A 26,560-nucleotide genomic window follows, 5' to 3' on the forward strand; every position below is an offset into this window, starting at 1 on the left:
TGGAATTACAGAAGGAAATAAAGAATGCCAAAACGTGGTAGGAGTAGATAAAAACAGTCACTGAACCAAGCAGTCAGAAGACTACCGAGATGCAATGCCCTTGTTAGTGTTACAAGGCCATTGAAGATATGTGACGCTCTTTTTCTCCTCTGCGGAACTCTTCGAATGAAACTTAAGGACTTGTTGATGGAAACACCATCCCTGTTATGATTATCTGCTATTATGAAATTAGTAGACTTATGAATACGGCCGGTTTTACTTGTTTTGAAAGCAACGCCATAATCATACATTCCGGTTTATGATTATGTCATTTTATATTAACAAATAAGTTGGCATTGTAAGTTGGGTGCAAGATGTGCTCAGTTGATACAATCGATAGTGAGGAATTTTGTGGGTGGCGTCATGCACAGGGGCGGTGACCCTACCCTCTCAAACCCAATGACAGTCCTTTGTTTCCGATATTTCGGTACATTTTTCCATGATGTCTCACAGTGGGAATAGTCAACCTGCAATCTTCTAATGAATGTGTGTGCAAAAAAGTCGCTACATCGTTGCGATTATGAGTTACCAGCACATACATATACATACATACACACACACACACACACACACACACACACACACACATATATATATATATATATATATATGTATATATATATATGTATGTGTGTGTATGTATGTATGTATGTATGTATGTATGTATGTGATATATAGATTGGAGATATATACACACATACATACATGTATACATGCACTCAAGCTTCATTCTGTTTTGTCAGTCCTCATTCATGTGACATTTGAATTTGTTAACACAATGTAGAACGGATGAATTTGAAGATTCTACTTTGGCTAATGCTACTTACTTAACTAGAAGAAAGTTTATCGTTGTGTAGGCAGACTAATAAGGTAATCGTTACCTTATAAGCACAGGTAAGGTAAAAGTAATCTACTGGTGAGAAAAAGTAGGAACTCTATAAATAAACTGATGCTTAATTTGTTTTGTCACTGGTATCCTGAGGTATGTAGGTGGACATCTATTTCGATTTTATATATGATGCCACAACCCGCAACCCAAGGCAATTGATTTAATGGTATCGCCAAATTATGTTGTTTTAAATTTCTGTAAACAAGTATTTCCGTTCGTAGGTTATTGGCCATTTCCTAAATTTATTATGTTCGAAAGCTTGGCAGAGTTAGGGCCCTTGCAGGGTCTTTGTTATTATTGAGTGTTTCTTGTTTATTCATTCTGGATTACTGTATAGCTATGAAGATGGGCTTCGAAAACTTTTAAGTATTTACAAAAACCGTAATTTCCGGGTAACGTAACGCTCTTAAATTCTTCATCCTTGACGTCGTGGGAGTTTCTTAAACGAAAATCTAATTCCTTCCTTTTTTCATTCTTGCATTATAATGATTGGAAATTAAAACATAACTGATAATGCTTTTTTGTTACGGTATTTTTCATAAAAGCTACATGTATACTCAAAAGTAAAAGCTATAGAATTGAATACCGTGAATCTCTCTCTATATATATATATATATATATATATATATATATATATATATATATATATATATATATATATATATATATATATATATATATATATATATATATATATATATAATTGTATAAAACTTCGTATTGCTCCAGATTTTCAGCTGTAAATCCTTCGATTAATTGTATTTTTCCCTCATGAGCTGCTTAACAGTGCATGCACCCAAAGTATCAAAAACAAGTTTAGTATTCTGTAAAAGAAAGCTATTGTGTCGGCTTTGTGTGTCCGCCCCCAAGATCTTAAAAACTATTGAGTCTAGAGGGCTGCAAATTGATTTGTTGGTTGATCATCCACCCTCCAATCATCAAACATACCAAATTGCAGCCCTCTAACCTCAGTAGTTTTTATTTTATTTAAGGTTAAATTTAGCCATAATCGTACTCCTGGCACCGCTATAGGTTTCAGCAACACAGGCCACCACCGGACCGTAGCTGAGTTTCATGGGCCGCGGCTGTACAGAAAACTCGATTGCGTCAAAGAAACTTCGGCACATTTTTTTATTTAATTATTTTTTTGCGGTGGATGTTCGTTCAGTTCTGAGTGGTAGTTATGATCTCGAGGTAGAGTCGGTTTTTCTTATAAGGCAAAGCCAAGGGAAGAATAAGTTTATATTTACCGACTTTACATGAAGAAATGGTATCTTTTTGTTTTGCAGTCTCCTTCTGTGTTTACTGAGAAGAGTTTGCGAAATCGCATCTTTAGATTTGCTAACCTCGAACCAGAGAATTTATATTTTGTGTTCTTTCACGACACTATTTTCGTGTTCAAGTAATGTTTTTGAAATCCACTTCATCTAAGTGGCAGATTCAAGTTTCTAGAAAGGCTGCACATTATGTTACCATTCCTCGTGTGGAGTTTGTCAATGAAGGTGGAAGATATTCGATATCCAGAGCTAGTATTAAGTCCACAATGACGTCATAACCTGTGGTATCAGCTGTTGAGTCTTGTGTCCTGGTAATCAATGACCTGAATTCTTGGACTTCGCAGGATGGACAAGAGCGCTAGGTCCACGCTCAGTCACACACGACGCTCTCTCTCTCTCTCATGTTGCTTGCATACTGAATGTTTTCCGCCATGAACACAAGTCAAAGAAAGTGAGGGTTTGTTTGATACTTTGTCTGTGGATCCGCCAGTCGGGATACTTACGTTACACTGCAAGCCATAAAGAAATTGACTTGCACTGTAACCTTTCTCCAATGGAACCGAAGAAGGTTTCTTTACATATTTAGGTCTGGAAATCTCGGGAAGTTGAATTTTGTTGATTATAATAATTATTAAATGCAATTCTGAAGTTTTATCTCTTCTATATTTTCTTCCTTATAAAGTTAAATTGCTATAAGTACTCATAATTTTCAAATGTTCATTTATAATTTAAAGATATTAATCACAATGCTCTATCTGTTTTTCAAGCAGTTTAGTTGTACATGTAAAATAAAAACTTGTCATATGTTATGTTGTAAAGTTAAGGAAATATTTGTAATATCAAATTGTTGTGCATATTCTCAGATGATTACTTTATGAAAGGCGTCATTTTATAAGATTGTGTTCCAGCCTAGTGAAAAGCTGTAAATTCGTATAGAAGGTGACGTGCGGGAGCGTTTAAATTTCAGTGTAAGCCCCATTGAGAAGTGATAGTGAACTCCTATCAGATAAAACATTTGTGGCTTTGGTGATAGTCACATACTTTGATAAGAGCACTGCAACCCGATGTGTCCAGCAGACCGTGTGGTGTTTAAGCTCTTATTATACAATTCTGTGCGAATTTTGGAATAGCAATGCCGTAAATTATTAAAAGTAATGAACCAAACTGCAATGCTTTCAAAATTCTTTAAGCTGTTCAGATAACTAATGAAGTAACATTTAATACGTGAAGTGCAACTCGAACAGCTTTACATTGTGTCGAAACCTCCTTAATGCAACGAATCACTGTCATTGAGACCGATCTTCTGCGCTGAATTTTGTGTGATGAGAAGGATATTACTGAGAGATATATGAATTGCTAGTGGTGTTGCACTGGACCACTTTAGAAGTCTCTCCAACGAACAATGCGACTGGATACCTATCAGTTCGATAATGGATAGCAATATAGTGTCAAGTGACACTTATTACTCTGACAAATATTTGATTGACATGGTCAGAAGGACGCGCATTTTGAGTTTATAGGACACTTTAGGGTGTAAGGGTGATTACAGGATACATCAGTGTACGCACGTCTTTTGATAAATGAGCAGGATGCTGAAATTTATGACTGCTGGGTTAGTACCATAGAATTAGTATTATGTAAACGCAGTGTTTGAGTCTTTATTGTAGGTTATCAGTGTATATTTTTCATGACGATTGTCGATGAGGAAATCTTTGAACAGTCGATGGACATTTTAACATCCTATATACAGTATAATTAGAAACTAGTTTCCTTCAGTCTCTTAACTGCCACACACTAGTACTTTTTTAATATCATCTTCTGCTTTCTTTTAGTAAGTGCCAGTAGTTTTTTGACTTGTGCAGAATAATCTAACACGTGCAATTGATCGTAATTGATGCCATTTGTTCTTCCAGTTCTCGCAAGTCCGGGGGCAGCAGCGGCAGTGGGGAGGTGGGTGGAGGCACACCTCGGCACAAGGGTACAGGGGGCAGCACCCCTAGACATTCCCGAAGAAACCGGGACCCTTCGCGGGACAACAACTCCACACCGGTTTCTGGAACCGAAATCAGCAGCTACGACAACATGATCAGCATGGTGGAGTTTGACCCAGGCCATCGGGAAATGGCAGTTGATGTACCCGAGTCTTTTGTGGCTAGAACCAAGACTCCTCCAAGGTCATTAATTGAATGAAATTTTTATTGCTTCTGCAATCATATTTTTTATTTTGATAGCTTTAACTGTTGGGTAGTACGTGATAACTTTTAATGGACTTTTGGGTTGAATGATTTTGGCCTGCATTCCCCAGTAAAGTTTGTCATGCAGTCATACGCATACCAATAAATACTGCTTGCCAAGATCCATCATGGAGTGCCTAAAAATAACCCAAGACTTTGTAAACAGGCTGAAGAAGAAAACAGTTGAGATTTTAAAACTGTCATAATGTAATATCCTATCATTTTGTATTTCTTTTATTAGTGATGTGGGCAAACAAAGAAAATGTTTTTCACTGTAATTTGCAATGACTATTGCAGGTATACTGAATTTTTTGCTTTTCTGTCTTCACTTCTCAACTTTTAACTTGTAGCACTAATATTTAAGCAAATAATGTTTGTAATTACTGCAGACTTTGAAAGTTGCTAAAACACTTCAGCACTCCATATCTCTCTTCCATATATTGTTAAACTATTAACAGAACTTAATTCAAAGCATTGTCTTTGAAGAATTTTTCAAGGAAAACTGCAAAAAATTTAAGGTTTTTAAGGATCAGGAATTGCCATTAGGAAGTAGATATTTATTGTTTTCTGCACGAAGTAAAGTGAACTCATTTCCTTGTCATTGCAGATATCCCCCACCTAAACCTCAGGGTCAGCCAATCACACCAATTCACAATAACAACAACAACAACAGTAGTAAGAGTAGCAGAAAGGGTGGATCCTCTGGAAGTGCTACACCTCAGAATGGTACCTTACCAAAGGCTGCCTCACCTCCACGTATTCCAGACCAACCTCAAACCAGATCACCTCAGTTACCTGCTCAGCAGGAGGGACTTATGCAGATGCCTTCCACGCAAGAAGAGATGATCAGAATGAAGAAGTATGAGGTGAGGAAACTGGTAATATGTCTATTCTCTTGAAAAGTTTTAGTCAGTTAGTATCCTTTGGTGTTGGAGGATGTTGTAAAGCAGGTTAGAACATAGAAATATTAGCATTAGTAAGTAATAATTAAATTTGTTTGTACATTGAGAACAGAGAAGGGGATTCTGTATTGGTATTCATTGCCTTTGTCATGCAATCAGGATTTCGTTAGCGATTTGTTACCCATATTTCTCAAGTGCTTTCCAATTGCTTTTGTTTAATTTAAAGAAAATTTGCAAACTAATTCTGCCAGAAATTTTATTCAATATGGGTTACAGTGGGCCTGCGTACATAATGTAATGCACAACTTTAACATGAAGTTGTTTAACTTGGACTGTTACCCATAATACATTTACTATCTACACTGAAATTTGTCAAATCTATTTTCTTTAGTCCATATGTATTGTGACTCAGGCAGTGTATTAAAACTATTACCTCTGCCAAGTAGTTCAAAGTATTCAGTTTAGATTTTTTGTATGTTTCTGTTTATACCTTGTAGAAGTTTCTCTCCCTTGTATTTTATATTTCTTGCACCAGATGAATGACATGTTGATAGCTTAGTATGTTTTAAGTGCTTATGTCACTTGGATGGCTGCTGCGTATTGAATATTTGGTATGAGAATTAATGATTTATGTTTTGGTAATTACCTGAAAAAGTAATCATATTTATAATTCTATAATTTTTATGTATTAAATAAAACGTTACTGTAAATATGTAAATTCTTTTATCATCATTGCAGGAGGAACTAAAGCTTCGAAGAGAGCGTGAAGAACAGGAAGCTATGTTAAGATCTTCCTTAAGGTCATCTCAAAAGCTTCAACAGCTGGCATCGCATCCACTCCCGACTGGCGTTGTAAATGAGGGCTTTTCTGGTGAAGAGCAACAGGCTGGAGTTGAATTAAAGGCTGTGGCAGATACACCTAGTAAAGTCATAGGTGAGGTTATTTTCCTCTTTTCAAGCTTTTGCTAATACGTATGAGTAGCTAGCTGTCTTACACTTGGAAAGTTGTGTTTCTCAAGAACACATGTTACTCTGTCAGTAGTCAGTATAATAGTGCATTTTTAATGCATCACATGCTTATACTTTTTTTTATATATTCTGTGTATAGATAGAGTAAATGAATCAGACTCCAGTTAAATTCTGATACTGGTATCACAGTACAGTACCTCTATAGCAGCAATTAAAATACATGAAGCTAAAAACTGAATATTGTACTCTTTAATCCCAAAGTTGCCAGAACATTCTTCATGGCCCTTCATGTGTTTGTATACTGTAGACCTCGGGTCATTTATATCAGACACTATATTTAATTGATTTCTGCGGCTAGTAATGTTCCAAATAGAGAGACTCTGAGTTCAGGAGTTGTCATTAATTTAGATAGTTAAACTCTTTGATTTCAGGGCTCAGTTACATTGTAAGTAGGTCAACATTGATTTGGGGTTGTGACATTTTGAACAGGTATTCTGTCCATCCTTTACCAGAATTCCATTTCTTATATGGTTGAACTTTCTCAGTAAAATTATAGTGAAGATATCTTATTAAAAATGGAGAGAGACGAATGCTCTGTTGCTGTTCATTACAGATATAGTAGAACTCTAGTAATAAAAGAAATTCCGTGGATTATTTTACAAAGTGGTTTATGCCTGGAAAATTCCAAACTAAATCATTTAAAAGAGTGTATATTAAACCCTCACTTTTATCCAGTACAGTATTCAACTACTACTGTAGAATCTCAGATATTTATTGTTATTGATTGTGAATTTTAATCCTAATACTGACATAACCCAAGGACTGGCTGTAATTTTTCCTGTAATGTCTGGTTTTATAAAAACTCACTCTTGATGATCCTTCATGTTCCTACATTTATTTTTAAGTAGCTTATTCTGCACTTTATGGGAACATCAGTCTTGCACAGCAGTAATAACTTATTTATATTTCAGGTATCAATGAACTTATACAATCACTACAAAGAATACAAACTGTGCTCAAGTCAAATGGTCACCGAATTAGTGAAGATGTGACGCTTGTAGCTCAACTCTTAACTAATCCAGAGTTCCAGAAGGTGCTTGCAGTACACAATAAGGTGCAGGAAACATGGTGTTTGAATAGACCCCCAACACCAGTTACAGACAATGCTCAGGAACTCTTGGCTGAGGTAAGAATGACATATTTTGAAACAGTTCCTTTTTTATTAAAAAATACAGAAATGTACATTATTATAATTCCTGAGGAATAGTTTTAACCAGACTACTACAGTATTTAGGTCATGACACACCATTATGGGTACTTTTTCATTTACAGTATGCTGTATGAAAGTCTTATTTTTCTTACAGAGTTTACAAGAGCTTCAAGAATACTCAGTACCTGAAGCTGCTGAATTAATAGACATACTCAACAAATACTCGATGGAAGGTCTCTTGTATGCCCATGACCGAATTGCAGAACGAGAGCCCTTACCCGTCGGGAACGTACCAGAAGAGGAGACAGTAGACAGAACGTCACATTACCCGGAAGACAGTGTGAAGATTGTTCGAATAGATAAAACAAATGAACCTTTGGTAAGTTTTGTGTACTATTGGTTTAACATGTTTCTGAGGAAAATTTGATTAGGCTTTACCTCTAAGTTGATTGATGTGGTTATACACGAGACAAAAAGTAGTAAAGTAACTGGGGGTTATCAGACATCGTGACTGCCAGGGTCATAGACACTGAACAGAAAATAGGGAAGTCAGTTTGAAGTTGAATACAGTGTATTGTTTCTCTCATAGGTTTGAAGGAAATACTCAAACTTCACTAAACAGTAGCTTTTAGTGTAACTCTTTACAATTTGGGTTGCTCAGAAATACATAATGTTACCTCCATCTAACAAAATAAGAGGCAAGGGGAAACTTTATCCTTTTTTACACTGTATGTAATTTTGATAAATAGTAATTGTCATGCTGTTTTTTCTTTGGGAAATGGTCATTGATTTATAGGTATAATGCAACTCAAGATCTTAAGCCCCAAAGTAAATAAACAACCAGACATTTTAGTGGTCATTGTACCAGGATTTGTATTGTCTGTGAAATGTAAGGCCCTTCAAAGCTAATTGCTAGAAAATCGTTAAGTATAAAGTAATTTTTTTTGCAGTATCTCTAACTTGATGACCTATTTTAAGAGAGATTTTCTTGACACTGTTTGGCAGCATATATACATTACAGTGTCCATTTTTTCGTCTTATTCAAAGTGCATTGAAATTAAATGCAGAAATGTATAGCTTTGCATGAAATAAAATTTGGCAAAAAAATTATAAGGTCTAAAAGATACAATCCAGAAAATTGTATTTTGAAATGTAAATTTTTCGATACAGGAACAGTTGAAATTATAATTACAAATGGATTACTGTAGAAATGCAATGTGGAACAAATTTAATTTTGCTTTGTTGCTATCTTGCAAATCATTGTTCTTAAGCATATCACATCCAACTAAAAATGGCTGTTAAATATCTCACTTTTACTTTCAGGGTGCTACAATTAGAAATGAAGGTGATTCTGTGATTATTGGCCGTATTGTTAAAGGTGGTGCAGCAGAGAAATCTGGTCTCCTCCATGAGGGTGATGAAATATTGGAAGTCAATGGTGTTGAAGTTAGGGGCAAGTCTGTCAATGATATATGCGACATGCTCGCAGGTATGTGAACTGAACAATTATGAACATTCTTTTTGTAAGTGAAGCATTTCTACCAGCATTTATAACATAGTCATTTTGATGCCATAGTAAACAAACAAATCAACAAAACCTATCCCTAGGGTTGAGGATTTGTTATAAACTGTACAGTGCAACAAAAATAATTTTGAGCACAGAATTATCTGATTACTGCCATACAGTGTAGTCTTTAAAAATATTTTAGTATTTTTGGTGATCTAATAATATATTGCAGAAACTAAAACTATTCTGTTTTCAGGCATGACTGGTACTCTTACTTTCATCATCATCCCTTGTGGAACTCAAGCACCACCACCTCGCCCACCAATTGCTCAGACTATGCACGTTAAGGCACACTTTGACTATGACCCTGAGGAAGACTTGTACATACCTTGCAGGTGGGTGAAATGATATATGTATATATATTCCTGTGGGATCCTCATGTGGAATATAATAGTTCCGTGGATTATGACAGTTCCAAGATGAAACTACCGTAGGTTATTCTTGAAAGCTAAAAACTGAACAAAGGCTGAAAGATTTACCTTCTTGCATTTTAATAAGGTACACAAGATAATCTTGTGAATTATGATAAGATATAAATATAAATATGGTCTCTAAGTGCTACCATTTAAACGATGTTCTGAATACTGTACTTCACCCTTGAGTAAATGTTATTCAGATTGCCTATTCTGCATCTGAAACTGATGTGACTTTGTTTTGATGTAATATTAATCTAAGATCGAAGTTCAGCTCTCAAATTTGAGGTTCTGTTTCCCTACTCAACAGGATTGGAAATTTTTGCTGCCTTAAAATCTCTCTATACTTTTTTCTATTAGCCATAAGGTGGGCTTACTATTTCTTTCTGTTTACATTAGTTCAGTCATAGTATTATTGTGCTAAATGGGAGAATTCCTTCTCCTCCTGGTCAGTCTTTGTATCTCCTGCCAAACCACCATCATACCCCTTAAATGCTGTGTGAGGGTAGCAGTTTGCCATTTGTTTCCTTCCACTGCCATGTCTTGGGATTTTCTCCTGGCTTCAGTTTTCACTGATTTGTGTAGTGTAACGTTGCGTTTCATGATTTAGGTCTGTCACCTCAGATTCATTTTGCTACAGAATTTTTGAGGTTTACTGCAAGGGTTGATATGTACAATTACATTAATTTAAGTTTACTGGTATTTTTTTTTTAATACAGTACAGGTACTGAATGTTTTTCTTTGAAATTTGCAGGGAACTAGGAATGAGTTTCCAGAAAGGAGATATTTTGCATGTGATATCTCAGAGTGACCCTAATTGGTGGCAAGCATACAGAGATGGCGAAGAGGACCAAACACTTGCAGGCCTTATTCCTTCTAAGACCTTCCAGCAACAGTAAGTAACAATTAAGTTTTGATTAACTTTCCTTTGATTCCTAAGCTTAAATTATAACAACTACACAGTTCAAAAAATTGTTTCAAATGTATGCATTTCAGTCATGTTTAGAGTAATACTTTTTTATATAAAACATATCTGTGATTTTTTTTAAACTGGGGTAATTATAATAAATATCAAGTTAGGTTAGTAAGGTTTTCAGTCACTGCTGAATATTATCATTGTTACAGATTTTAAAATCTTTATAACATTTTGTATGAAACAATATTTGTAAATTTTATGGATTCTGTAAGTCATCAATGTTCATCAGATTAAAAGTTTTTGGTCCTTGTAATACTTCATAATGTGGAAGAGGAGTTTTGGTTGCATGGCTTTTTCTTACTCTATTGCATATTATTAATATATGTTAGAAATTAAATAACTGACCTTGCCTTCTGAACAAATTAATATTATTAGAATTATTAATGAAAATATTTCACAATTGTTTATGTTTATTGTCAAACCAGTATAATGTGGTAACCTTTCAGTTATAACAGATTTCATTATTAGGAACTTTTAGACTAAATTTTTGAGTGGTGCAGTTTGACTGATGAAACTTGTAGTTTACTGAATTGTCTAAATTTTACTGATTATGTTTAGCAATTTCAAAAGCTTTTAAATCTTGTCTGCTAAAGTTTTCGCTTAATTATAGGGGATTTGGATTATTGTTATCATTTCTGTGTTGTAAGGCAGTGAGGCATTAAGAAATTTGAGTCTTATTTCACGTACACTTGTCTTTTTTTACTCACAGCCGGGAAGCAATGAGACAAACTGTAGTCGGCGATAACAACAACAAAGAGAAAACAAAGAAGGGAAAACTTTTATGTGCCAAAAAGCATCAGAAGAAGAAGAAGAAGAAAATGCTATATCCTAACTATAATGAAGGTTAGTAATGAATTTTATAGTTTGGAAAATTTTATTTTTAACAATTTTGTGTCATGAATAATACAAGATGCCACATGTCTTCTATTATTTTTGATACAGACTCTTTAGATGCATGTAAGGGTTTTTTTTCAAGAATTTATTTTTTATATAGGTTTCCATGCATGGATCTTTTAGATGCATGTACAGTGATATTTTTTCCTTAATTTCATATAGGTTTTCTTGCATGGAGCTTCAAGTATCCCATATTTCTTGTTTCTAAAGAAATATGCTTGTTTCATCACAACCCCATTACTGGCCTATATTGAGGTCCTACAATGTTCCCAGGATCACTGGTCTTATGGCCATATGTCTGTCAGACAGAAGAATGTAGTCTTCCTGTGCCTACCTCCTATGGATTATCTTTTTTTTATTGAAAAATGTAGCTCATGTACAGGTGTGTTATCATTCCAGCTTAGTAGTTTGTGCTTAATACAGATTTTATTGTATGATGTTCACTAGATAATGGGTCCTTAACTAGTTGGTGCATGGGAGCAAATTCCTGTTCTCTTCAATAACTTTCTTGTACCCTTTTTTTTCTGTAATGCAGTGAAGAGCTAGCATCTTATGAATGTTATGTTATAGTTTTCTCTTTATAGGTTAGACATGAAATGAGTTCTCTGCACTCTGTACTGAGCTGTTTTTGACTGACTCTTACCAAGTCTTGGTCTTCATATATCTCCTGATGTTTGAACTGTTTTTCTGATTCTTTTATTTTCTCCAAATATATTCTATTTACTTTCATCTCAGTTTTTATTCTTATAACCAATAATTTTTTTTTGTTTCCTAGTTACCTTGCTTATGCATCAGAAAAGGACAGTGAGGAAATTTGGGTGACGGGGGGTTGGGGACATTTTTATTGCCTGGGTATGATTCACAAGACCAATGTAGGCACAGAGAGGAAGTGCTCAAACGGAATGACCTTGCAAGGCTTGACAGGAACATGGGGAAAATGAATCATATATATACATAACTAACACAGCTGGAAAATTACCACAGCTCATATATATATATACGTAATTGTGCAGGTAAAATATGTCTGTTACTTACATGTACATAGTATAGTTAAATTAATAGTCTAGTATGTTCCCAGGATAACAAATATTCTATTTTTTTTTAAGATCTACCCATCTGGCAAAACAGGTTCTCGACTCCCTGCTCCTCCCCTTTTGCTCTTGTAATACATCTTGGGCATCAAAAATCATACCCTTTGTATATTCTTTAATCCTGAGCATCTCTTGTGACACCATCTGTTACATTTGATGAATACATCCACACCTTTTTGACAACAGCCACATGGCCTCTTTCCTGACTGAACTTTGCCTTTGCCTCCTTTCTAGTCACCATAAGCTTAGTTTATCTTAAATTTTAACTCCTGTCATATCCATCACTCTTTTCCATCTTTTCAACATTTCCACCACCTCTTCCTCAGATTCTGCTGTCAACATGAGGTCATCTGCATGAAGCAGCTCTTAGGGCCCCCTTTTCTGCACAACTTTGTAGCTCCTTCCATTCCTACAATAAATAGCAAAGGGCTCAGCATTGGTCCTTGATGGACACATACGTTTATATCAGATCCTTCCAGTACACTTGCCACTGTCTAGATCTAGCTTAATGAGTTTCTGGTACCCCCTGCCTTTGTAATGACTATTTAATTATTTTGTCTTGGTACTTTGTCAAATGGCATTTCAAGATATGCAAATATGTAGTAAAATATTTCTCTAGATGGTACTTGTCCCATAGTTGCTTCTGTTGTTAGACTGGCATGAAGCCAAGCTGACAATTATCAGTTGTAACAATTTCCTCAGCTTTTCTCAAGTGACTTTTTTGTATTTTCAAGCCATGGTGAAGTAATGGCCAAGAGTAAGCAAAATTTGTGTTGTTGCTTCAGTTTGCTTTTGGTAAATTTGTTCTATCTTCCAAGCAATAAAGAATGGATTAATTTTCTGTAGGTAAGCTAGTACCTTTATTTCAACATTAAACATATTTTCCATTATTTTTGCTGTTAATTAGTATCCATTGTTCTTACTGTGTTACTATCAGGTTTATTTTTTCTGTTACTGTCACTTTTTCAGTGTAACTGTGATTTGTTAAACTGAAAAAGTAGTTAGTAATGGTGTTTCACTAAGAAAAATTTTTGTACTACAGGCTTTTCTACACTTATCTTGGTTTTTGCAAGTTCTTTGATATGTTTAATTTGAATTGAGTATTTTCATGGAATCTGCTATGCCTTAGTATACTTACCCAGGCAAGGCCTGTCATATCCTCAACAGAGACTTTTCACCTCCTCACAGTTGCAGCCATAGTCACCTGTGCTATTTGCTTGGTGCCTAGCTGCTTACTCAAGGTGCTCAGTCAATGGATTCCAATATGAAGGGATCTGCTGTCTCTGCTTCAGAATCTTTGGTCTACAAGTTGGCAATAATGTCTGTGTCATGAATTTATCATGATGACGTGATTTTCACTCTGCCAGTCTTCATTTGCTCAGCTTGTATCGTGGCCAATGTTGTAATCCAAGCAGATGGCACCTACTGATAAAAGAGGTGGACTTGACTGGCCTTGAGAAAGCAAACTGCCGGGGATCATGATCCTTGTAGTGGGCATCCATTTGATTCCAACACAGTACCAGATGGATGGCCCAAGACCAACCACAACTGCTACATGCTTCCCTTCCTTGAGGATCATCACGCTTCATGCATGGTACAGCCTGGTTCTCTACCTGTATGCAGGTAGAGAACTCACTCCACCTCTGTTTTGATTGTGGATCAGCCTACCCAATCCCTTGGTTGTATGCAAAACTCCCTCCTTGACTGCTGACTGGCTTACCTGTTCTTCCTCTGCCATCATTGCTCCTCTAGTGGATATGACCATTACTGGTGTGGATGCATGTTTGACTTGGTGTAAGGAGCCATGCTTTTTTTAATTTTTTTTTTAAGTTAGCTGATAAACAGGACTCTTGCCTTGCATCTTTATGAAATGGAAGCTTCCCTTCCAATCAGGACCACTTCTCAGTGTCAGCACACTTGTGCCTCCAGCTGTCGAAGTGTCAAAGCTTCAACATATCTGATACCAACTTCAACTTGCTTATAATTTCCCAACATCTGACATGATTCATGAGGAGTTCCATCCTTACTTCAGCAAAATGAATGGGAAAGGGGTCACATCCTCAACTGTTAGAGCAAGCTTTATTACCAGCAGTCTCTGATATCTTGGATGCCTTCCTTCATCAATGATTACAACCACAAGTATCACTACTGTCATGGTCGAGTGAGGACGAGATATTTAGTTTGACATTCATAAGAAGTAAGCTGACCATGGCTGTTCATCCTTGCGTGGAACTCCCAAAAATGACTCTCACCATTCTAAGGAAGACTCACACAACTGGAACCCTTCGAGCATGTGCCTTTTGAGATAATGGTGAGATCAAGTATCTGCTTCAGTTGTTTTCATCTAGTGATAGGCAACTGTTTGCCAGGGACTGCAACTTTATATACAAGGCAGTCATTAGTGCCCACTGGGAAGGGTACTCATCTCACTGAAAAATGCTCATGGCTTTTTAGATGAATTTTCTCCAAAATTTTCCTTAAAATTCAGGAGCAGCTCAAGCATGAATGACCCTAACAAGAGTGTATTCACTTCTTATTCTTACAACTTCATCGCTGAAGTAAACCCTATGCAGGGATTATGGAGTCAGTGAGAGGTACGTCCTGTCTTGAGCAACTCGCTATCCATTTTTTGCTCCAGGAAGGCAGCTATACATAAATTATAAGACCCAGGACTGTTTCATTGTTGTCAGTGGAAGAAATAATTTAGCATGTCCTGTTTACCTTCGCCACCACCTCTGTTTTCTTCAGGATGAGTGTGATGGTCACTGTGGAGGATTTTTCCCAGCAAGTTCTTGCTAAGAGCAAGTGTTAGTCACAATTAGTGCTAAGTGACCTAATAATGTTGGCTGGTGTCTTAAGAGTCAAAATGACGGTTTATAACATTCTTATATCTCCTAGGAAAGATGCAAAATGTGATGACTTGACTCCTAGGAAAGATGCAAAATGTGATGACTTGACTAAGGGAGACATTTACCTTGTTGACACCCAAGGTAACTGTTCACACAATAGATGCACAACTGAAATTATCTAATGGCTAGTACTATCTTTACTTTTGTAGTCATGACAACAGGGATTACTGGCACCCATAATAATAACTAGGGGTTCTTATCCTTCATCACGAATTATATCGGCTCCAAGTTTCAGCAGACTCATTTCTGTTTTAAGAAGGGGCATGGCCAATGATGGAGCCCCCTGGTATTTGAAGAGAAGGATGTGAGGATGGTGTTTCCCCTTCAGTGGTTCTTCCACTGGTAGTGGCTTGTCACCTGGAATTCAGGACATCCTTCAGGACACAGGAATAAATCCATAGGTTGTAGGCTATTATTATTATTATTATTATTATTATTATTATTATTATTATTATTATTATTATTATTATTATTATTATTATTATTATTATTATTATTATTATTATTATTATTATTATTATTATTATTATTATTATTATTATTATTATTATTATTATTATTATTATTATTATTATTATTATTATTATTATTATTATTATTATGTAGTTTTACCAGACCACTGAGCTAATTTATTCAGGTTGTAGTAGTTGTCAATTCAGCATCGAGTCCCATATCTAAAGACAAGCCCTCCCTCCATTCATGTTGCCGTTGTTGAATTTTGGGAATGCAGCTATGGCCTTTAGAGATTCAAAGTTGGTGATTCCTAGTTAGTTTGATGTTATGATTCAGACACTCAAGGAGATGCACAGCAATTCTCCTGGTTTTCTGTGTGATTAACAGACCATGAAACTGAAGGCAGTGGAATACCTGAATTGATGACTTCCACAGTCAGATGATGCAAGTTTGTGTAGAATACTGTCTATCTTTCAGGATACACAGTGGTGTTGGTGTGTCGACCTGTCAGGAATTTCAGCTTTCTGGGAATTTGTCCAATTTTCAAGTACTGAGTTCAGTATTGTGTTCAACTGGAGATTGCACCACAATCTAACCCCTTGAATTTCACTACCATGCAGACAGTTTCCACAAAAAGTGAGATTATTAGGTAACATACCTGAAAGTCCAGAGAGTACATGCATAGTGAGACTGCATTCTTTTGTTGGATAGATGAAAGACTGATTCTCTCTGGAACATTGTTGAACTGTAATAAAGGCATATATATGATTAATAGATTTGTATGAAGCCCTAACATAAAAACTGTATTCAAAAGTAAGCTCTAAGTGATGCATTCATAAAAACCAAACCTTCAACTAAGCTTAAAATTACTTGTCAGCAGTGTAGTTATTAAAATATCTTGGTGTTTTTCCAACATGATTTAATGTAATTACATTTTTTCTTGTATGACATTGCAGAATTATTTTAAATCAACGATTCAAAACATTTAAAAGTTGAGTTTATTGATCTTAAACTGTATCCCAAAGGAAATCCCTACTCCTTGTTTTCGTTCCTGAAGATTTTCATACATTTTTCACTCATTCTTAGTATCTATATACATGTTTTTTCTGGTACTGTATAACCATGTATTTCATGTTATATTTAATGTGGTATCACTCTTAAATTTAAAAATTCTGATGGGCAAGAAAGAACGTGGCAAAATAAATGTTTTGTGAACTTTTTTGTAGTAATCTTAAACTTAATTCAAAATATTATATTAGAATATGCAATACAGTAATAAGTTTCATACAAAAAAGTATAAAACTATTGTTTTTTAAGTGTTTTGCCTTTAAATCTGAGATTATGAAACAGTATTTTTGTAGTCATTATTCTAATTGCAGGATATTGGATTAGTGACTAATAAAGAAATAAACCTTTCTCATCCTGCCACCAATATTATTTTATTAATTAGTGAGCAGATTTTCCTAAGTGAACCTGGATCCCTAATATATGCCAAGTGAAATGCAACATGCTGCACATTGTTTTGGTTGAATTGCTTATCTCTTGTAGTGATGATAATTCCCATTTTTAAGTCCCTGCTAGGTTTGTAGATTTAATGAAAAAATATGAACTTGCTTTCTGGATGGCTTCTTTTCATGAACAAGTTTATTAATGAGTCTAAGCAGTATATAACCCAAGTGAGAAGGTAAACCCTTCCTATATACTGGCAGTTCTGAAATATGGACTCTATTAACTGCACTCCATAGCTGCTACTCATCTTTGGATTAGGCTAGTATTTTAAGTCACTGATAATCACACTTTCCATTTATGTCCATGGGTGACGGGCGACATGTGTAATCCCATCCACTCATAATTCACTGTAGTCTTATGACAGACGAATTAAAAAGCTCTAAATTTTTCCCATCAAAATTTATTTTCTTAATTTTGTAAAATTCCAGGTTTCTATGAGGTGCAGTGCAGCATTAAATTCAATTTTATTTGTTATTTTACAGTGAATTCTTGCCAAGTGCTTTTGTTAACTTAGTATTTTACTGAAGAGCTAATAATGAAAGTCAGCAGTTTTGGGTTTACGTTGTTTTGGTAATCCAAATTTTCATGTTTAAATATGAGTTGCTGTAGTTAAATGCATGAGCGCCTTATACACAGTTTGTTATTTATAGCTTTCAATTTAGTTTAATACACTGTAACTTCTGGATTTAAGTGTTATAGTTTTTTTCTGTAATGTTATATATTAGTGCACTTGCATTAACTAAAATGTTATGGTAGTTCACCAGTTTAAGGCTTTTAGTGGTTATTATATCAATAGTTAAGCATGATTGTGTGAGATGTTGTGTCCACTTTTAATCACATTAAAATTGTTGTAAGTACTAGGAGTTAAAATCTTGAAATGGGAGTTCATTAGTGGCATTCTGAATAATACATGCACAGTATTTTTACAATTAACCTGCCTGCTCTTTTGTTGCTCAGCACGGAGCAACTCTCCTCTTCCTATCCCAGGAAGGGGTGGACCTGGTACTGACATCTATAATGAAAATGAAAATTCTGGAACTAATCCCACAAGAAGTAGGGTTTTAACACTGAGGCTTGCTTTGCCAGCATGTCGATGTGTTAAAGGCAGCACACGGAGACGATCCAGCTCAATGTCTGATCTTGATATTGGTATGATGTATGGTAGTCCTCATCTTAATGCAAGCTTATAAAAGCTTTGTGTTGCTGTTATGTCTGTATTCGTCATGTTGAAGCAGTATTTTTACCATTATTTACCCCTTTTGTTATTGTTTGACACATGCCAATAATGATGCTGTACTTTGTTTGCGTAATCAGAAGCAGGTTTTAACCCAAAAGTAGTTTGCTTTGTTTTTATTATTTTTGTATTGTGTGAAGAAAGTATGACTTCACTGTTCATGTTTCCTATGTATTAAGTTCTGTTTTTAATGTCTGTGTAACAGGATTTTCTCCCTTTAATTTTGACAGTGTAGGGCTCTTGAGTTTGCAGTAGTGATATTGCTATTGAATAAGTTTTCTTATTGTAGATTAGCTTTTGGTAAAGCTTTTGAAGTATCCTTGTACAGATTTCAGCCAATTGTATTGCTCATATAAGTTTACATTATGTTATACAATACATGTAAATTCCAAGTACAATAGTTATAGTGAAGTCATGCTTCTGCTTTGATGTTTTGAAAATTGTGTGTCCTCATGACTAATGATAGCACTGCTACAGTTTTTTGGTGCACAGATGATGACTGTTAAGAGCACATTTTTTCAAGAATTGTGTTTGAATTATTTTACTTCATAAATTTATATCAAAGTTTCCAGTTGTGCCTTTGAATAACTTGACACTGCTCAATTTATTTTTCAGATTTTGATTCTGAAGAAATTCTCACTTATGAAGAAGTAGCACTGTACTACCCTCGCACCAACAGAAAGAGACCAATAGTTTTAATTGGGCCTCCAAATATTGGACGACATGAGCTAAGGCAAAAGCTTATGGAGGACAGGGAAAGATTTGCAGCTGCTATTCCACGTAAGGGAAATACTTAAATCATTATAGATTTGTTCACTAATAGTTTTTACAAATACTTTATGGTTATCTAGGCATGTTTGTAATTTATTAATGTTTTCTGTACTTTGTGAATTTAATTGGTAATTTTTTGTTAACCTGCAAAATTTTCAAAAACTTATTTGGAATAAAACATTTTTATATAGCCAGTTTCATGAATGTACTGTATTATGTATTTATAAACAATAGTTAATTTGCAAGTTGCCTTTTGTGCTTTACAGACACATCTCGCGCGCGAAGAGAAACGGAGGTGGATGGTCAAGATTATCATTTCATATCTCGGGCACAATTTGAATCTGATATTCTTGCACGCAAATTTGTTGAGCATGGAGAATATGAAAAAGCCTATTATGGGACCAGTATAGCAGCTATAAGAGCAGTGGTTAACTCAGAAAAGATCTGTGTCCTCAATCTTCACCCCTTGTCTCTAAAGATTCTCAAAAGTTCGGACCTTAAGCCTTTTGTTGTGTTTGTTGCTCCTCCATCTTTGGAAAAATTACGACAAAAGAAAATAAAGATGGGAGAACCAGTAAAGGTGAGTGAAAGTTCCATAAATAAGCTTTTATTTTGTGTGTACACTAACCATTAAATATTGCAATTCTTTGTACCAACTGTATATAAAGTATGAAGTTGAATTTACTTTTGTCTCTTTGTGATAATGAGAGAAATGCATCTACAAAACTTGTTACTGTATAATAAAATACAGTATGGAAATTTCTAAGATTTAATTTATTGAAAGTTTCCTTTACTTTTCTCTAGGATGAAGAGCTGAAGGAAACTATAGAGAAGGCTCATGAAATGGAAGAGCAATATGGCCACTACTTTGATCTGATCATCATTAATCAGGATGTTGATCGTGCATACCATCAGCTGTTGCAAGAAATAAATAGTCTTGAACGTGAACCACAGTGGGTTCCAGCGGCGTGGCTTGCACATGATCAGTGAAAGGTAAGATATTTGTATATATAACGTGCTTGTGACATATGATGTGTCTTGAATTATTTTTCCTAGGAATATGTACTGTTTTGCCTGTTTTTCACATGACTTTTATATATAAGAAAATTCTATTAGCAGGAAAATAATCATATATTAACTTGTGAGTACAGAAGTCTACTAAGTTGAGGTGTTACTACCATTTTGAGTTCTAAACTATGCTTTCAACTTTGCTAACCATCTATTTCAACTTTGTGACATTGGTCTTAGTGGCTATGTAATTAATTACATTCACTGTCGAAGAAATGCGTGCAGGGAGTTATTTGGTGTACACATATAGGACTTGTTACTAGGTTTTACTTTTAAAATAAGATAGTACAACATTGGGATGTAGTATATTGTGTTGCTGTTATTTTGCCTCCCCCCAATAAAATCAAATTTTTTTCGCCTTAATATTGATTCAGAAAGAATTGGTAAGCTGTGGCAGCAGTAGGGTGTAAGATTTGATATGCATTGGTACTAAGTAGGTGGCTGAAAGCTAGCATTAAATTTACTGGATACGTTACTGACTAGTAAAAATTTATTACAGTAATTAAAAGTAACATGGTTTCATAATTATAAGAAATATTTTATTTGTTTTCCTGAAACAAAATTATTTCATGCTAAGTGAACATACATCACAGTTGCTTCAGTATTATTTAGTAATGTGAGGTCAGATTATTAAACAACCACTTTTCATCTTACCATTATTCTATAGACATTATTAGTCCCACCAAATAGTTGATGGTTTTCTATGAGGCAAGCATAAATTTTAACAGAATAATAGAAACTGTGATTTAATGAGCAACTCATATTTCATGCTGATAAAAACCTTGAGGAGATATCATTTCAAAGTCAGGATAGTTTGAACTCTCACTTGGAACCCACAGGTAGAGTTGTAACCTGTTTAACCTAGTTTGGTAAAGCTTTCATTATACAGTATATTTGAATGTCTAAGACTGCTTTAAATTGCTTCCATACAGTCCACTGGCAAAGTACAGTACAGGGTGTTTGAAAGACTTAATTCTCTACGTTCAGCATGGTAATAAGATTCCAATTATGAGACTATACTTGCAAATTCAGGAACCAGAATGACATGTCAGATAGAATATAAGGGAGACAGATAGTTACTAGGAAACATTGCATGCTGATAAGAAAACAGATACAAATAAAAACCCATTTAATTTTAGAAAGGTAGTCATAGCACACCATGTCTGTCATATAACCACATTTTAAAAGAGTGAGCATATGAACCATTGTTTCCCAGTTTCCTTACCTGATATGAAGACGGTCCTATACTTATCCCGTGCTAATAATTTTGCCATGGTACACACAGAATAATTGGCCCTGCCTTCTAGCTTGGCATATGTATGATTTGCAGATGTCGCGCATGCAGACAAGTTAACACAAAAAAGACCACTGCATTACAATACAGTGTTTTGTGACAGTGTGTTTGTATGTGTGTGTAATTGTGTGGACCCCGCAGGTGGTTTCTATTTTGTTCAGAACTGCCAATATTGTGTACACAATCCATAGACATTGCATGTGCAGACAGATGGTCCAGATGCAAAAGGTAGCTGCATTTTAATACCAATTTACACATCGTACAAACACGGTGAGGTGTTCCTGGTTCATCCACAGTCTCTACTAGTTTACTTTTGGCCAATCACATAAAGAACTAAAGGAAGGTAGATTATTTTTTTGACTGGTTATGAGTCCTTGATTTGTGTTTTTGCAATCAGTGTCACCAGGTCGGATTGTTCATGTCCACAGTCAGAATGCTTATGAAGGCAGACTGTTGTGTATCTGTCAGGACCTGAGGATCCTTCTCCTGCAGAACCCTTTAGTTGGACTGGTTGATCATGAGATAGTTGGGTTCCTTTGTGAGCTTAATGATGTTTTGGAAGGAACCACTTCCTTTCTTGTAGAACCCATCTGGACAGCAAAGTATACTCTAGGGTACACACCAAAGGTGATGCAGTCACTAGCTGCTGTGGTGTTTTAGGTCAGGTTAACAGTCTGATCTGTAGATTAGAAGGTTCCATGCTGTCCAGGAGATAAGCAAGTTATTTTCCCAGCTGTGGTTATGCCAGAGGATGTATAGACTACTCCCTAAAGTTTGTCTGCCCATCTGCAGACTAACAAACACCTCCCCTTGGAGAAACTTCATGAAGGTTCTTCCTTCTCAGTTATGGAGTCAATCATCAAGGTCTCCTTCCAAGCAGCACTGTGATTCAACCTTGGTTGAACATGCATGAGGATAACATCATCACTAGACTGGAAGACAAAAAGGTGAAATTCCTGTTGTTGGTGTCAGCCCTTTCAGACCAAAGTACAAAGTACAACCTGTTGGCAAACTATGTCCAAGGGCAACCACCTTTATCTGGCATTGGGAGGGCTCACACTACCACCTTCCTTGCAAAAGGGCCATGAGTCTTCCCAGCCATTTTTGTAACATCCCAATCCCACTCCTGCTCTAGAGGGGGATGCCTAGGTAGATGTTCCCTTATTAGCTGCTGAAGGATAGTCCCTTTGATATGGTTACAGGGTATGTGTTTTAAGGACTACTCACCTCCCTTCTTACAGTGGCTTTCTTCCTGAGAATTGTTGGAGACTGGTCAGTGACCTCTCTCTCCATTGAACGAGTTTTGTGCTACAAACTTGATTCAGACAGACACAGCTCTTTCCATGTTGGATTCCATCAGAAAGGGCAACTTTTATTTTGGTGGATCTGAAGAATGTGTATCTTCAGCTACCTATTCATCAGTCCTTCATAATAACCTGTTCTGTTTGAGAAGGGACTGTATACCAGTTCAAAGCAAGTGCTTTGAACTGACAACATGCCTCAGCTGTACATAGGAGGGTTCACTTTGGCATCGGCTTGGGCTGACTTGTATGGGGTATGTCTTCTACATTACCTTGATGACTGGCTGGTTATGTTGTCATGGAGATGCAGTTGCTCCATAATAGAGACTACCTCCTTGCTTTTTGCTCATGACCTGGGAATCTTTTTGCAGGACTGTGTGAGAAGTCGGATTTTGTGCCCAAGATGCAAGCAAACAAGGCCTGCTGACAGACAGCAGTGGTTTCAATAAGCTGTGGGTGGGCAGCAACACAGTTCTCAATGCAGCTAGAACAACCCATTCAGCTTTTGTAGGTTGTCTTTGGCCATCTGTTGCCCAGAGAAGCTTGGGCCTTTTCAGTGATAGCTGAAGCAACATTGGTCAACACTCTTCCTACCACATGCCTATGAGCCAGAAGTGGAAGAGGACCTTGCTTGGTAACTGAAATCCCAGACTTAAGAGATGCTTCTGCTCTTGGATGCATCTAGGAGGGGTAAGGCTTACACCTGGGAGATCTTTTTGCATATCAACAAGTTGTAGGATGTGGAGGCACATGAAGGGTCCAAGAATAGCCTTTCTTTCTGGCTTTATGAAATACTGAAGAGGACATACAGTTCCTCTTGCAAGGAGACAATAATCCAGTCAGAGGGAGGAGCTTGTGAAGCCAGGGGCATTGGCCTATTGCTTTCTGTTTGTTGAAATTTTTTTTCATTTTACAGGTAATAATTGCAGTTGTCTTAGCACACCAGACTACCTTTAATACATTTTACCTTAAGGACAATGCCCACAAGTCATTGTTGGACTTCTCAACAGGATGTGCAACCTCCATGCTCCTCTTGGACAGGAAGGAATTTCACCTAAGGGACTTGGATGGCTTAAACCCACAAGGTGAATGGGTGAACAACAGGATCTCTGGCTCTCGTACATTTTTCTTTCATCCGTAAGGCCGTCCAGCCAAGTGTATGCAGATAGATTTCACAATTGGCCATCTTATCTTAGAGTTCCAGCTCGTTATCTCTGCTCTCCTTTATTCTCGGTTGGGTTGGGGCACAGCTGGTTTTCAAAGTCATTATCTGAGCCCATCAGCTTATGATTGACCCAGATATTAGTAAGTCTTCTCTCTAGTTACATAGGGCAAGATTTCAGACACATCTTACTCTGGTGAGGGTCCTGTCAGTCTTGCATCCCTGTGCCAGTTGGCATAGTAGGTTACAGGAGCTACAGCTCCCCTGCTAAAAACAGTCACCAGGAGCATGGTTTTTCCAAGTGGACATTTAACTTGCCAGTCAGCAGTTAAGAGGGATAAGAGGGTTTGTGTTTCCATTAGAGCAAATAGCAGATTTTTAAAGTAATTTGTATATTTTCCAATGTATAGAAACCAAATCCTTTCATCATGACCCCACCTCAACCAGCCCACATATTGATGCCAAAGGAAAAAGTGCCAGCTTATGGCGAGTGGACCACATTGTTACCAAATTTCATTGGCCATTCCAGTTCAGGCTAAGAAATGCGCCTACGTAAAAGGCTCAGGTTTGTATACCTAGAGCAAACAAATTACTTTAAAAATTTAGTATTTTACAAATATCTTTGTTTCTCAAAGTCTACAGTATTGTTGTAGTATTGTATTTGGAATGTTGTGAGACAATGCCATTTATGAACACAACTTGAATGAAATTGTTTCAATGATGAAAAGCATGATTTCACAAAGAATTACTCAAGCCACTCATGCAATGGTGGTTTAGGTTAATGGGAATTTTGCCACCCATAGCAGTCATTCCTGCCAGCTCATGGTTAGCACTGATGATATAAAGGTATTTAAAATAAGGCAGCATGCCTTCCCATTATGAGTTGAAAGATACATACTGTGAAATAAGGGTTTGTCTATGAAACTAAATCAAATGTTTGTTCTTTTTTTAAAATATACTCGCATGGATAGGTTTAAAACCACTGTGACCAGTTTAGTCAGTGAAGTTATTCATTAATATTGTGACTGTAATGTATAAGAAGAAGGCTTGAATTCTGTATGTAATATACAGCAAATCTTAAACAAATGCTTATAAAGATTACTATTCTTACTTTCTTTTGTAAAGTAAACAAAATTCATTCCAGAATTTCTGTAGGTTAATTTCCACCTTTTTCTCCCTAGAGCAAATATTTCAGAGTAATTTGTCCATTTACCTAGAAATTTATGTAAAATGTCCACCCCTTCAAAATAATTGTTGTATTATTACACGTTTTAAAGTGACTTGAATTATCTTTATAAGTGCAAATTTTTTTCTCACTAGGTACTGTAAATGGTCCAGTGGTGCCAAATTGATACCCCTGCGCTTCCTTCTGGCCAAAGGCAGATGACGCGTGTCTGCTTCTGCCCTTCAAGTGTTTTTCCTCCGGAGATCTTGAATGGAGGGCAACCAGAGTATAACAATCAAGTCTGACTTATACATAACTATAGAATATATATATGTATATTGTATATGAACACATGGTGCATTTAGCCTGTTCAACATAAAATGTGTTGGAATACAGATTTAAGGTTGTGTATGAAACTGGCTAATTGTGTTCATTCCCTCTAAGAAATTGGACATAACTATCAAGCAATATATACTGTATAATGAAGATCATTTATAATTGTAAAAATACTATGAACCTTCCCCGACTTGCGTGAACTTGAAATTTCATGTAAAAGCAATCTAGACCAAGGCTTCATTTACAAAAGGTGGGAAGTTTAAGCTCAGTTGTATGTGGAACAGCAGTTCAAAGACTTTTGAACAGAAATGGTTTACCTCTGTGGAAAGTACTATGGTAGTATTAAGCAGTCCACCTTTTGTTGAGGTGGCTCAAGTGTGTGTGATACTAGACCAACTAGAAACACGTTATTACCCTTGTAAAGATGAATCCCCCCTTCCCCTCTTTCTCTAGGTTAAGTCTTTTGTTAAACATTTTTCTATTCATTTAGTTCAGTGTACATAAAATTCCTTTACATTATGTTTCAAAACATTTATATCTATTATATCCATATCAATTTTATCCAGAATTTTGAACATTTAAATGTCCCTCTTTTATGACTTTCAATATATTGTAGAATAAAAGCTAATTTTAACCCATATTAAGAGATGTTTTAATGTCATGAAATCTTTATTTCCCATTAAATGTTTAAATTATAGTATTTTATTAATCTCATTGTAGTTGGAACCATTGCTCATTTTAATGTAAAGAGTTCATTGGCTTGTGCAATAAGATGAGAAAAAAACAAAATTCTAAGCAAAATCAGACAACATTGTAATTAGTCTTATCATTCATATTTCTCTTTAACATAAGATCCTTTGTTGTTTTTATGTACATATAGGTGCCATATTACATCAA

General features: G+C 35.9%; 1 protein-coding gene across 11 annotated transcripts in view; it reads left to right on the top strand.

Moving 5' to 3' along the window:
• The window catches only part of LOC136830811 (protein PALS1-like), a 580,368-nt gene extending 554,067 nt beyond the window's left edge, over positions 1-26,301 (top strand). For 7 of the 11 annotated variants that reach the window (XM_067090739.1, XM_067090741.1, XM_067090740.1 and 4 more), the window contains 14 exons: positions 4,119-4,379; positions 5,047-5,305; positions 6,080-6,275; positions 7,282-7,496; positions 7,675-7,899; positions 8,844-9,009; positions 9,284-9,422; positions 10,255-10,395; positions 11,186-11,319; positions 18,290-18,481; positions 19,182-19,346; positions 19,604-19,917; positions 20,142-20,330; positions 25,483-26,301. In XM_067090739.1, coding sequence (XP_066946840.1) covers positions 4,119-4,379; positions 5,047-5,305; positions 6,080-6,275; positions 7,282-7,496; positions 7,675-7,899; positions 8,844-9,009; positions 9,284-9,422; positions 10,255-10,395; positions 11,186-11,319; positions 18,290-18,481; positions 19,182-19,346; positions 19,604-19,917; positions 20,142-20,327 — 2,593 coding nt within the window. In that variant the 3' untranslated portion in view covers positions 20,328-20,330; positions 25,483-26,301. The remainder of the gene's footprint in view (positions 1-4,118; positions 4,380-5,046; positions 5,306-6,079; positions 6,276-7,281; positions 7,497-7,674; positions 7,900-8,843; positions 9,010-9,283; positions 9,423-10,254; positions 10,396-11,185; positions 11,320-18,289; positions 18,482-19,181; positions 19,347-19,603; positions 19,918-20,141; positions 20,331-25,482) is intronic. The other 4 variants (XM_067090742.1, XM_067090743.1, XM_067090748.1 and 1 more) reach the window with 1 other exon arrangement.
• The last annotated feature ends 259 nt before the right edge of the window (positions 26,302-26,560 follow it).

The sequence above is a fragment of the Macrobrachium rosenbergii genome, chromosome 47, assembly GCF_040412425.1.
Source record: "Macrobrachium rosenbergii isolate ZJJX-2024 chromosome 47, ASM4041242v1, whole genome shotgun sequence".
Classification (NCBI taxonomy): domain Eukaryota; kingdom Metazoa; phylum Arthropoda; class Malacostraca; order Decapoda; family Palaemonidae; genus Macrobrachium; species Macrobrachium rosenbergii.